This window comes from Periophthalmus magnuspinnatus, chromosome 20 (assembly GCF_009829125.3).
Source record: "Periophthalmus magnuspinnatus isolate fPerMag1 chromosome 20, fPerMag1.2.pri, whole genome shotgun sequence".
In the NCBI taxonomy this organism is placed as follows: domain Eukaryota; kingdom Metazoa; phylum Chordata; class Actinopteri; order Gobiiformes; family Gobiidae; genus Periophthalmus; species Periophthalmus magnuspinnatus.
In genome coordinates, this window is record NC_047145.1 from 22,636,362 (window position 1) to 22,650,054 (window position 13,693).

Genomic DNA, 13,693 nt, shown 5'->3' on the forward strand with positions numbered 1-13,693 from the left:
AGCTATAAAAAAAAAAACAACACAAAAACTCCACGTAAAGCGACAACATCTCCACAGAGACAAGACGTTGACCGATCATTTAACAGAAAAGCTCCGCAGTGCAGCTTTTAACCATCGTGTTGTGTCATCATCAGGAGCGGAGACGCTGGAGGCCACGTTGCCGCGGCGAGGGGCGTGTAACGAGTCGCGTCTGCAGTGGGAGGTGGAGGTCTGCGGGGAGCACTTCAAAAAGGACATGGCTCTGATCCAGCCTCAGTACTGGTGCAACCTCACGTACTTCATCAGGTGAGATGCCGCTAACGCTAATGCTAACGCTAATGCTAATGCTAACGCTAACGCTAATGCTAACGCTAATGCTAACGCTAATGTGTGTTTTGTTTCATTCACACATGTTTGAGTCACACTTTATTATTACTCTTAAGCTCAAAATGCGACGTTCCACCTTGTGATGTCATCAAGTGGTAGTTTTCATGTTAAATCCTCCTTTTACCTTTAGTTCAGTCGAGATAAGAGACAACTCCAGAGGTTAAATGATCCAAATGATTCTATAAATGAAGGTGTGTGGAGTTTAAAAACACAGTGGAGCACTTCCTGTATCACCACATGAAGAGAGAGAAAGAGACAGAGGAGAGAAAAGAAGTGAGAAAGAGGAGAGAGGAGATAAAAAGGAGACAGAAAGGAGAGAGAAAGCAGGGAGAGGAGGGGAGAGAGAAAGAGAAGAGAGAGAGGAGAGAGAAAGAGAAGAGAGAAAGGAGAGAGAAAGAGAGGAGAGAGGAGAAAGAGAAGAGAGAGGAGAGAGAAAGAGGAGAGAGGAGAAAGAGAAGAGAGAGAGGAGAGAGAAAGAGAAGAGAGAGGAGAAAGAGAAGAGAGAGAGGAGAGAGAAAGAGAAGAGAGAGGAGAAAGAGAAGAGAGAGGAGAGAGAAAGAGAAGAGAGAGGAGAGAGAAAGAGAAGAGAGAGGAGAGAGAAGGAGAGGAAAGAGGAGAGAGAAAGCAGGGAGAGGAGGGGAGAGAGAAAGAGAAGAGAGAGAGGAGAGAGAGAGAGAAGTGTGAGAGGAGAGAGAAAAAGAGGAGAGAGAAAGAGAAGAGAGAAAGGAGAGAGAAAGAGAGGAGAGAGAAAGAGAAGAGAGAGGAGAAAGAGAAGAGAGAGAGGAGAGAGAAAGAGAAGAGAGAGAGGAGAGAGAAAGAGAAGAGAGAGAGGAGAGAGAAAGAGAAGAGAGAGAGGAGAGAGAAAGAGAGGAGAGAGAAAGAAAAGAGAGAGGAGAGAGAAGGAGAGGAAAGAGAGGAGAGAGAAAGCAGGGAGAGGAGGGGAGAGAGAAAGAGAAGAGAGGGGGTGGGGGAGGACAGAGAGTGGAGAGAGAAGAGAGAGAGAAAAAGAAGAGACAGAGAATGGAGTGAGAGGAGGACAGAAGAGAAAGAAAGAGGAGGGGGAGGTGAGAGTGGAGAGAAAAGAGACAGAAAGGAGAGAGAGGAGAGATGTTGACAATTCCAGGACAGAGTGAAAATGACTTAAAAGAGACGTTTGACTCCACAGACCTGGAGTTGTGTGTTTTGTTTCATTCTCACATGTTTAACACACAAACCCTGTAGAAAACACTCCACCTCGTGATGTCATCATGTGGTGATACAGGAAGTGCTCCACTGTGTTTTTAAACTCCACACACCTTCATTTATAGAATCATTTGGATCATTTCAGTCCTGGAGTTGATCATTTCTACTGAACTAAAGGTTAAAAAATGGAGCTGTTCACTTTAAAACTCCCACTTGATGACATCACAAGGTGGAACGTCGCATTTTTAGCTTTGTAGATGTTACAGACTAATAATAAAGTGTGACTCAAACATGCGTGAATGAAACAAAACACATCTATAGGAGCGTTACAGGATCATTTTTCATATTTCCTGGTGTAACATTTATGCTCAAACATGAATCACAGCAGATTTAAAAAAAACAAACAGATTTTAAACCGAAAAACAGGATCGTTCCATCTGCTTCCTGCTTTAACAATGTGAGAAATGATCAACACAGAGAGAAAACAACAAAACTCCAGCTTTTCCACGAGTTCACACGATGTTTCTGAAGCGTCGAGTTTCGTCAAAACGGAAAAAATAAATTGAATTAGTTTCGAATTAAAAATGTAAAACAAAATCTGGTTGTGCAACTTCACCACCACTTTTAATCCAGATCATTAAAGAAAACCATCTGCTGCAGCCTTAAAGTTAAAGCTACACTCTGGATCTTTTCTGATGGATGATCTGCCACCTGCTGGTCTTCATGGAGATGCTTAATATATCGTGTCTGTGGACAGGCGAGCCCTTTAACAGTCTGAATGCCTGATTTACGAGGCGTTTTTCAGCAGCAAAAACTCAACCTGTGATGAAATGTTTAATGTTTAATGTCGCACTGTGGAATATTCTGAGCGAAGCAGCAGCGTTTCCACGGAGACGAGCCATACTTTGATGGAAAAGTTACACAGTGGAGCTTTAAAATCACAAATAGTTTGATAAATACCAACGAAACCTGCAGATATTAGACAAAATAACGGTTTAATGTGACCCATGTTGGTTTCTCAAAGTTCAGCTCATTTTAAGGGTGACAGTGGCTCAGTTGAGCGTTTGCCCACTCATCTAAAGGTTAGTGGTTCAAATCCCACTCTCGACTTAAACATCTACAGGTTAGTGATGTGTTTCCGTGGGTGAGTGGCTCCTTAAAGATGGAAAAATGTGACCAAAGTGAGAGCGTCTCTGTGTTTTGGTGAAATGTTCTGGTCTAAATTTAACTCCGAGCTCTGGTTCTTTATTTGGACTCAGAGATAACGACGTCTAGTTCGGTCGATTTAAGTCGTGCACAAATTACTTCACAGCCGTAGTATGTTCAACACCGGCTAAACTAAACATCATCTGTCTTCACGTGTCAAACTGCCCTCGGTCGAGTCACGATGAGAATTTAACAAAACATTTAAAGACTCACCATGAAAACTCCAAAACTGAAATTCTACAAAGTTTTCACAAAGACACTGAGTCTTTTTCAGAATCGTCCAAAGTTTTGACAGTATTTTAACAAAAACTTTAAAGTTTCTTGTTTGTCAGGAGGTCGTTTTCAATGTTTTGAAAAATGGTTTCTCCCTGACTTTAGAAAAACTTTCACTTTTGACTTTTCCTGTTTCATTTGTGCTGAATTGTTTTTGGGTTTCTTTGTTTTTTTTGTTGTTTTTTTTGTGATCAAATTTTTATTCAAGTTTTAATCTCATCTGCAAATTTACAGGTTAAAGTCTGATGACACAGAAGAGAATGTTAGATAATCAACAACAACAACAATAATAATAATAATAATAATAATAATAATAATAATAATAATAATAATAATAATAATAGTGCGGGCCGTGCTTCACACTCGGCCGACCCGACACTCCCTGTGGGTGGCGCTGATGCGCCACTTGCCTCTGTTTTATTGTGGCTTTGAGCTGCATCTAAACCAGGACTAATCCGGAACTAATCCGGGACTAAACCAGGACTAAACCAGTTTAAATCAGATTTGTATTTTAAAGGCTAAATTAAAGCCACACTGAGAAACTCTCTGACAGTAGAACGTTCAGTTCCTGTTTGTTCTTGTGCACAGACTCGTACGTCCGTCTCTCTGATACACTTGCCTCTCTCTCTTCACTTCGCTGCACGGTTGCGTAACGCCTTGGTCCTGTGCAAGTCCTCGCTCCGTTTGAACGATGCTGAACTCGTCACGTCACGAGGAGCAGAGGAGCAGAGGAGCAGAGGAGCAGAGGAGCAGAGGAGCAGAGGAGTAGAGGAGTAGAGGAGAGAGGAGAGAGGAGAGAGGAGAGAGGAGCAGAGGAGAGAGGAGCAGAGGAGGAGAGGGAGAGAAACAGAGGAGCAGAGGAGCCGTGGAGCCTCCTCTCTGCTCAAGGCCGATCTCCATGGAAACAAAGGCCACGTTCATGAGCTGCGTGAAACGGGACGACCTTGTCACGCTGATTATTATTATTATTATATTATTATTATTATTAATGTTCATATCTTGATTTACAGACACAAGAGTGAAATAAAAACCCCAGGATCATGTAGAGGGTTAATACGAACATTTAAGACCAGAATGAGTCTGAAGCAGCAGAGACAGAGAGAGGAGACAGTTTTTCAATAGAAAGTGAACTGGAGCCAGAGTCGATGGAGCAGGAAGTGCGTCCATGATCACTTCCTGTTTGAAACACTCAGCTACGTCCATTTATATAAACAGTCTGTGATCATGACGCTCCTCTGTTGAACTGGGACACGAGAGGTCAGAGGTCGACTTTGTGTCTAAATATATTCTTTTTGTTTCACCCCAAACTGCACCTAAAAAAATCCACCTTCGCCTCCTTCACTTCAGCTGAGCCTCCTCTCTGGAGTCGGTGCATTTATTTGTGTCTCCTCCTCTCGCTGAAAGCTCCTCATGTATTTTTGATACGTTCTGTCCCTGTTCATCACCGTCTGACCTGAAGATCAAAACCACAGCAGACGTCCATCATTTAGAAACTGTGCTGGAGGAAGGGGGGAGGTGCTGGGGAGGTGCTGGGGAGGTGTTGGGGAGATGCTGGGGTTGTGGTGGAGAGGTGGGGTGGAGGTAAAACTGTATATTTATATTGATATATTTATATATTTGTATATTTATATATTTATATATTTTTATACTGCACACTGAGCTCTGCCTCTGTCCCGGGGGCTCGTGCTGTGCTGGATTTTCATGAATTATTCTCCAGAGTCGGCAGAATGTGGTTTACTTGTGGTTTATTTGTGGTTTATTTGTGTTTTTTTGTGGTTTATTTGTGGTTTATTTGTGGTTTATTTGTGTTTTTTGTGGTTTTTTGTGGTTTTTTGTGTGTTTTTTGTGGTTTATTTGTGGTTTATTTGTGTTTTTTGTGGTTTTTTGTGGTTTTTTGTGTGTTTTTTGTGGTTTATTTGTGGTTTATTTGTGTTTTTTGTGGTTTATTTGTGGTTTATTTGTGTTTTTTGTGTTTTCTTTGTGGTTTATTTGTGGGGTTTTTTGTGTTTTTTGTGTTTTCTTTGTGGTTTATTTGTGGTTTATTTGTGTTTTTTGTGGTTTATTTGTGGTTTATTTGTGTTTTTTGTGTTTTCTTTGTGGTTTATTTGTGGTTTTTTTGTGGTTTATTTGTGGTTTATTTTGTGGTTTATTTGTGGTTTATTTGTGGTTTATTTGTGTTTTTTTGTGGTTTATTTGTGGTTTATTTGTGTTTTTTGTGTTTTCTTTGTGGTTTATTTGTGGTTTTTTTGTGGTTTATTTGTGGTTTATTTTGTGGTTTATTTGTGGTTTATTTGTGGTTTATTTGTGTTGCAGCTTCACACATTTAAAAACTCAGAGCTGAAACGTGCAGATTTTATGAATATAATGTTACAATAAGATTTAAAATAACACTTTTTCAACGAGTAAAACAGCATTTATTCAACCTTTGATAAACACGAGCAGTCAACAGTTTATTTTTACTACTTTATTTACTATTTTATTTCAGATACATGAAGAAATGTGGAGTTATGTAGTGAAGGAAAAACAGTTAAACACACTGGTCCCTCGTTACGTTTCTAAAAATAACCCGCAATAAACGAAATCCACGAAGTATCAGCTTTATTTTTTTAATTTATGTTGCCAGGTGTAGAATGAAAAGACCAAACACCAGTAACTCAAAAAAATAATGGTTTTTTTTTCTTTTTATTTATATATTTATTTATTTTTATTCAACCTATTTCAGGATTCACAGTTTTTTCCAGTCTCTTTAATAATAATTTAATAATAATTTAGTAATAATCAGAAGTTTCTGTTTCAAAAGATAAAAGATTAATAATAAAAGATAAAAGACTAAAGGACTAAAGACTAAAGACAAACAGTAACGGGCTTATCCTCGAACAAAACAGAGAATAAACATGAATTATTTTACATTTAAATTCCAAACGTACAATAGAAATGGATTAACATTTAAAGTTTAACTCATTTCAAAATGGCGGACGGACCCTGGACAGTGTCATCTCCGCTCGGAATTAACCACAAATGTATAAAAATGTTCACAAAACGATAATACACCATCAAATGTTCTAATCCACTGCGTCTAGTTTGTGTTTAACCCTCACGCCGTCACGTTACAGTTTTTACAGTAGATGGTTAATCGTCAGTCGTTGGTTTTACAAATTAAATCAACAATAATCTTAAGACGTGACATTACAGCGTCCTCGATCAGTGTTAAAGATCATTATTTGCTCAAAAACCCATTTATAATAACCTTTTACCACTTACACGCTCCGTTTTCTGTCAGTTTCTTGATGAGGCGTTTGGCTGTCGCACTATGATGACATCACACACGCGACGTCATGTGACTTCTACTTCTTTTATATTTGACCCGGCTACATATACATTAAATAGTTTTGGGAAATAAGACTTCAGTCAAGCAAAATCGATCGAATTGTCAAATTTTGGTGCAATTTAACAAAGTAAAGAAGAGCGTTTTTAATAAATAGCGCCCCCTTCTGTCTGTGTTTGGTATTTTGAAAACGTTTATAAACTCGTTTTGTTGTTTTGAGGATAGATTTGCTTTAACTATTCCACGTTCCACCAAATAATTAAACAGAAGATTAATTCTAAACGCTCTTTTCATCGTTAGGAGATAAAACGAGCTGTGGTTTCTCGATTTCTAAGAAGTCGTTTCCGTGACATTTACTTCGCTCATTATTACGTCACATTTCGCTGGACGCTGCTGCTTCAGAACAAACCGGAGCAGAACCTCAGAACGCTCCGTGCGGCCGCTGGAGGATTTTGAGGATTGGCTGAGATCTTCAAAGCGCCGCTCTGAGCACAAACGCTGCACGAGGCACAGTTAGAAAACGGCGGAGGGAGGAAGGGCGAAAGAACGAGTCAAACGAGTCAAACGAGTGATGGATTACACAACAAAACCCGCGAGCTTTGATCAGGGGGCGGAGCCAGGTCTTTTTGGTTGGAGGAGCTACAGGGGGGGCCAAGGGGACGACGGGGGGGGGGGGCTCTTCACGTTTTTCAGTGAGGGTAAATGCACACATGTGTCAAACTCAAGGCCCGTGGGCCAAATGCGGCCCGCCACGTCATTTTATGTGGCCCGCGACAAAGTAAATTAAAAGTGTGACTGTTTTAAAATGTCAGATTATCAGGAGATACACAGTTAAACAGCCATTTTTTTCATATCCATACAAATCCATATGTAATATTTGTAACTTGAATAAGTAGTAAATATAGAAACGGTTAATTAACAAGATTCAAAAGTAGCTGCATTTATTTTACTTTAAATTTACTTACATTTAGTGACATTTATTTTACAGTTAGTTACATCTGGCCCTTTGACAGCGACCATTTTGTTTATGTGGCGCTCTGTGAAAATGAGTTTGACACCCCTGATTTAAAGTCTTTTTTTCTTTTTTTTTTCGGATCAATTTTTTATTATTTGTAGAGTAACAAAATCAAGATAAAACAATAAAATTCCCCCAATATTATTATTTTTGGGGAAATTTACCTTTTATTTTTCCTGTATATTTACATTAAAAATAAAATAAAATAAATACAAATAAAGATGTTATCTGCTTATTTGAGATAAGGTTTTACTCCACAATGAGATAGTTTTTCTTTTGTCGCTGTTGATTTTAGCTCCCGATAATTCCACGTTAATAATAAAACGAAAGGTATTGATCCAGTGATTAGGAATCGAGTTGTTAGTTGTTTGCAATCGAAGGACCAGCAGTTTTTTTTTTTTTTTTTTTGGAGCGAATACGTTGAAACCGCTTCTTCATTTCTGATCAGATTAGAAAAAACAATCCATCTTTGAAAAGAAACAGAGGCTTTAGACGTAATCTCCTCTTTATAACTCCATCCTCAAACCCAAAGCAAAACAAAGAGAACAATAGAGCTAGCCGGGATGCTAACAGGGGATAGCGAACATTAGGGGCCTGAATGATTACGCTAACTCTGGCTCAGGCACAGTTCACACTCAGCGCAGCTTATTAGCCCGAGCCAATAATTTAGCAACTGTAAACAAACATGTGCACTAGCTAGCTGCAGTGTCGTTAGCGCCTCCTTCAGACAGATATAAGTCAGCGTCCGGCAGGAATCTGACCAGAAATGAAGACGTTTAAATGTAGTTAGCTCCTGTAGTGATTCAAAAAAACCTCAAATTAAATCATTTTTAAATTGTAGAATCATTTTGAACACTTTGCCGTTTCCATTTGCTCATTTTTAGTCATTTTTTTGAGAATCGTTAGCCGTTCTGAGGGACACTAGCGCCCCCTCGAGCCCCCTGCCTGGCTCCGCCCCTGTTTTTGATTCAAATCCAAACCAGTGGAGTGACTCATTCTCTCCATTTCTCCGCTGGTAGTTGCTCTTTTTATTAAGAAAATGTGCTAACGTTGCCCGCCTCGTTTAAAATGCTAACTGTGATGATTATGATGCTAACAGAGGACGCTAATCAGACCCTGGACAAAAGAGGCGGGGCTTTATTACATTATTACACAGAGGTGAAAAGCAGACGGGTTTTATCAGGTTTTTGGGACAAAGACGTTGAGGAAATGGTCTGGGGTTTGATTTTTTAGCTTTTTAATAATTAATATAATCCGTAAATAAACAGATAAACACGATTTTGCCTCAGTTGGTCGAGTGTTTTGTCCACTGATCTGGAGGGCGTCGGTTCGAATCCCGCTCTTGACGTAAACATCATTGGTTGAGCATCAGATCCACAGGTCGTTGGTGCGATTCCAGTTCCCACAGAGGAATGCTGCTGTTGTTGTGTCCTTGGGCAAGACACTTGAATAAGCAATATTTGAATGAGTAATAAACACAGAAACACTTAATTGAAAAGTTAAAAAAGTAGTTAGGTTTATTTTACATCTGGCCCTTTGAGCGCAGACATTTTGCTGATGTGGCCGTCGTTGAAAATGTGTTTGACGCCGCTGTTTTAAACAAATCTGCACTGACGGTCGAGCGTTTGCACAAATCCTCTGACTGAATGTTTTTGCCTTTTTACAATTTAAAAAGTCTATTCCAAAGGCAGTTGATCAGATATTTTATTCAGACTTGGACTCAGTATTTTCCCTCGTTTAATAAAGTCGATATGAAACACATCGAGACGGGACTGGATTTCTTGGATTTGTTCTTCAGTTAAATCTGTATGTTTGGCTTTAGTTCAGTAAAGTCCCGTATTTTGATTGGCTGTTGGACTGTAGACCATTGTGTCGTGCGTCCTGATTGGCTGTTGGACTGTAGACCATTGTGTCGTGCGTCCTGATTGGCTGTTGGACTGTAGACCATTGTGTCGTGCGTCCTGATTGGCTGTTGGACTGTAGACCATTGTGTCGTGCGTCCTGATTGGCTGTTGGACTGTAGACCATTGTGTCGTGCGTCCTGATTGGCTGTTGGACTGTAGACCATTGTGTCGTGCGTCCTGATTGGCTGTTGGACTGTAGACCATTGTGTCGTGCGTCCTGATTGGCTGTTGGACTGTAGACCATTGTGTCGTGCGTCCTGATTGGCTGTTGGACCGTACACCATTGCGTCCTGCGTCCTGATTGGCTGAGGGACTATAGATCATTGTGTCGTGCGTCCTGATTGGCTGTTGGACTGTAGACCATTGTGTCGTGCGTCCTGATTGGCTGTTGGACCGTACACCATTGCGTCCTGCGTCCTGATTGGCTGAGGGACTATAGATCATTGTGTCATGCGTCCTGATTGGCTGTTGGACTGTAGACCATTGCGTCGTGCGTCCTGATTGGCTGTTGGACCGTAGACCATTGCGTCGTGCGTCCTGATTGGCTGTTGGACCGTAGACCATTGCGTCCTGCGTCCTGATTGGCTGTTGGACCGTAGACCATTGCGTCGTGCGTCCTGATTGGCTGTTGGACCGTAGACCATTGCGTCGTGCGTCCTGATTGGCTGTTGGACTGTAGACCATTGCGTCGTGCGTCCTGATTGGCTGTTGGACTGTAGACCATTGCGTCGTGCGTCCTGATTGGCTGTTGGACTGTAGACCATTGCGTCGTGCGTCCTGATTGGCTGTTGGACTGTAGACCATTGCGTCGTGCGTCCTGATTGGCTGTTGGACTGTAGACCATTGCGTCGTGCGTCCTGATTGGCTGTTGGACTGTAGACCATTGCGTCGTGCGTCCTGATTGGCTGTTGGACTGTAGACCATTGTACATTGTGGCCCAAAAATCCATAACTCTCCATCCATAATTTATTTTTCCAGAACATTTAGAACGACTCTTCCCACGAGACGCCCCGAGCTTTAGCGTGTAATACTTCGAGTTCACGTTTTCCCGTTCCTAACCGTTTCCCGTTTTTTTGTGTCTCCGCAGCGAGTACCACCTCTTCACCCTCTGCACCGAAACCAAGTCCCACTACGTCGACTGCTACTGGCCCAACCCGCTGGTGGAGGGTTACATCATCCGGATCCACAAGCTCTTCTTCTCCAACTGCACGCTGGAGCAGGTGGTGTGGGTGGACCCGCCGGACGACACCCTCATCGTCCTCATCCTCGTCCCCATCTTCCTCACGCTGGCCATGATCGCGCTGGTCGTGTGGTGCAGCAAACGGAGCGACCTCTTAGCGTAAAAAAGGGACCGTCCCATCGAGTAGCGCTTCCAAAAACCAAAACACGATGCACGATAAGGGAAAAAAAACAAAAACAACAGCAGCACAAAGCGTCGCACGATACACCAAAAATGGAACGAAAACGAAACGATTCTCGAGTTCAATGAATCTCTTTTATTTTGCCTGACAGCTCGACCGATGGGACTTGGGAGCGAAATGTCAGCGCAGTATTTAAAGCTCTTAAGCTCTCAACGGCCGACCTCCGACCTTTTCCTCGGAGCGCAGTTTTTTCGAAGGCCAAAGCGTCACCGAGAATCAAAAGGATCATGGGAAAACAGACCCCTTAAGGACTCCAAATGTAACATAAACTTTAACTTAAAAAAAACAACAAAAAACTGCGCGACGACGGGAGCGACACTGACCAAATTTGGAGCGTTACGTTGAAACCGACCTTCGCCACTGGAAAACGACGGAGACACTGGTGCGTGGGACCCAAAGACGAGCGACTGTGTAAATATATTTGAACAGTAACTTATAAAAATATTGCGTATACAAAGAGCGGCAGATGTGAGTCCGTGTGTGTAGAGTGTGCGTTCTACTGTAACGTCCCTGTTTCTGTTGCATCACTGTTTTTTTAACGACGATCGATGGGGAAAAAGGGAGTTTGATTTGATTTGTGTGGGTTTTTTTTTGTTTTTTTGTTTTGTTTTTCTTGCACAGATGCTGCACGCCTCAAGGCAAAGTCTGATCTGTTCTGTTCAAAGATGTTTTCACCTGCACTGAAGCCCCTTACCATTAAAAATATCGCCTGTACAAAACAACTGTCTGTGTGTTTAAGCTCTAAGGGTGACGTTGTGTTCTTGGGCAAGACACTTAACCCACCTCGCTCCCGGCGTGTGAGCGTTTCCTTGATGTAAAGCGTTTTGAGTGACTTTAAGGTGGAAAAACTCTGTATAAACATGTGATTATTTACCATTTAACAATAAAATTATGGTTAAATTTCTATTTCTACATAAAAATAAAAGTGTGGTACATGTTGGTAGAAAGTTAAGTTAGTTAGTTAGTTAGTTGGTTAGTTAGCATGTTGAGAAAGGCTTTTTAGCTTTTTATTAACTCTATATCACATGTGTCAAACTCAAGGCCCGTGGGCCAAATGCGGCCCGTCACGTCATTTTATGTGGCCCATGACAAAGTAAATTAAAAGGTATGACTGTTTTAATGTCAGTTTATCATTAGATACACAGTTAAACATCTATACAAATCATATCTATACAAATCCATATGCAGTATTTGTAAGTAGTAATAAATATAGAAACGGTTAATTAACAAGATTCAAAAGTAGCTGCATTTATTTTACTTTAAATTTGAACACATTTAGAGACATTTATCTTACAGTTAGTTACATCAGGCCTTTTGAGAGCGACCATTTTGTTTATGCCGCCCTTTGTGAAAATGAGTTTGACGCCGCTGCTCTATATCGTCGGATTCTCTCGCCACCGTTAGACTCGTCGTTGTGGACTTTCCATCACCGTAACTCCGCAACCGATTGTGCTTCATGTAAATCCAAACGGCGTCTCAAAGCAGAGACATGAGGCTCTTTAAGGACTGAGCACATGATAGTCCACATGTGTCAAACTCAAGGCCCCCGGGCTAAATGTGGCCCCCCATGTCTTTTTATGTGGCCCACAACAAGATAAATTTAAAGGTTTGACTGTCTTAAAATGTCATATTTTTACATCTATGGAAATATATATGCAGTATTTGTAACTCAAAAAAGAAATAAATACAGAGACAGTTAATGAACAAGTTTATTTTATTTATTTATTTCATTTATTTTACATGTGGCCCCTTGAGACTGACCATTTTCTGATGTGGCCCTCGGTGAAAATGTGCTCCCTGTTATAGACCAGTGCAGCTCGTCTAGACTTTTTGTTTTTGTTTTTTTAACCATAATAATCATGTTAAAGGAAGTATCAGCCTGTACTTTTGCCTTTTTTCACACAACTTCCTCTATTTTACGCCTCTGCCCATCCTTATTTTTCCTTTGACGCATCGAATAACTGACTGGGACAATCGCGGCGGCTCCTGCGCTCTGATTGGTCGTCTTCGAGGGCGACGTAAGCACATGACCATAATGACAGTGACAGATTTAAAGAGTCTCTGTCTGATGTCTCTGCTTTGAGACGCCGTTTGGATTTACATGAAGCACAATCGGTTGCAGAGTTACGGTGATGGAAAGTCCTCAACGGCGAGTCTGTCCGATTCTATAGAGTTAAGTCAAATCAATCAGTCAAACTTTATTTGTATTGCCCTTTACAACGGCAAAAACTGAACCAAAGTGCTTTTCAAGTGCATTAAAATGTAAAATGTAAAATGTACAATGTAAAATATAAAAATAACAACAACAATTCTATATACAAAACAACAAACAATAAAAACAGTCGTTAGCTGAAGGTAAACGTGAACAAATGAGTCTTTGGCTTTGAACGGAGACAAAGGAGTGACTGAGCCAAACTCTAGGGGTAAAGAGTTCCAAAGTCTGGGACTAGCCACAGAAAATGAACGGTCACCCCACTATTTCCAGAAGTATAATCCATCCATCCATTTTCCTCATCTTATGTGGGGCCGGGTCGTGAGGGCAGCAGTCTAAGCAAAGACTCCCAGACCTCCCTCACCCCAGACACCTCCTCCAGCTCCTCCAGCGGGACCCCAAGGCGTTTGGCTGGCCCAGAGTCCCTCCAGTGTGTCCTGGGTCTTCTCCAGGGCCTCCTCCTGGTTGGAACACCTTCCCAGGGACGACCAGGCCACCTCAGCTGCTCCTCTCTACTCCGGACTCCTCCTCTCTAAGGGAGCGCCCAGCCACATCTGCGGAGGAGACTCATTTCTGCGATAATAAACTCCTCAACAGATAAACCAAATTTTGTGTCAGTTTTGGGCCATTTTGAATTTGGTCCATCTCTGTTCTGCATTATAAAGAGGGGAAAGTGCGTTCTTTTCAACATCCTCGCTCCTCATTGGCTCTTTGGTTGCTATGATACGTACAAACCTAAATCCAAATGTGAAACTTATATTTTTGAAAGGATTTTTGGAACTACAAATT

The 13,693-nt window shown here is 41.4% G+C and overlaps 1 protein-coding gene across 2 annotated transcripts in view; it reads left to right on the forward strand.

The window, feature by feature from the left end:
• The window catches only part of LOC117388238 (receptor activity-modifying protein 3-like), a 59,257-nt gene extending 46,867 nt beyond the window's left edge, over nucleotides 1-12,390 (forward strand). For both annotated transcript variants that reach the window (XM_033985742.2, XM_055230232.1), the window contains 2 exons: nucleotides 135-285; nucleotides 10,359-12,390. In XM_033985742.2, the coding sequence (XP_033841633.2) occupies nucleotides 135-285; nucleotides 10,359-10,614 (407 nt within the window). In that variant the 3' untranslated portion in view covers nucleotides 10,615-12,390. The remainder of the gene's footprint in view (nucleotides 1-134; nucleotides 286-10,358) is intronic.
• Nucleotides 12,391-13,693: the final 1,303 nt, after the last annotated feature.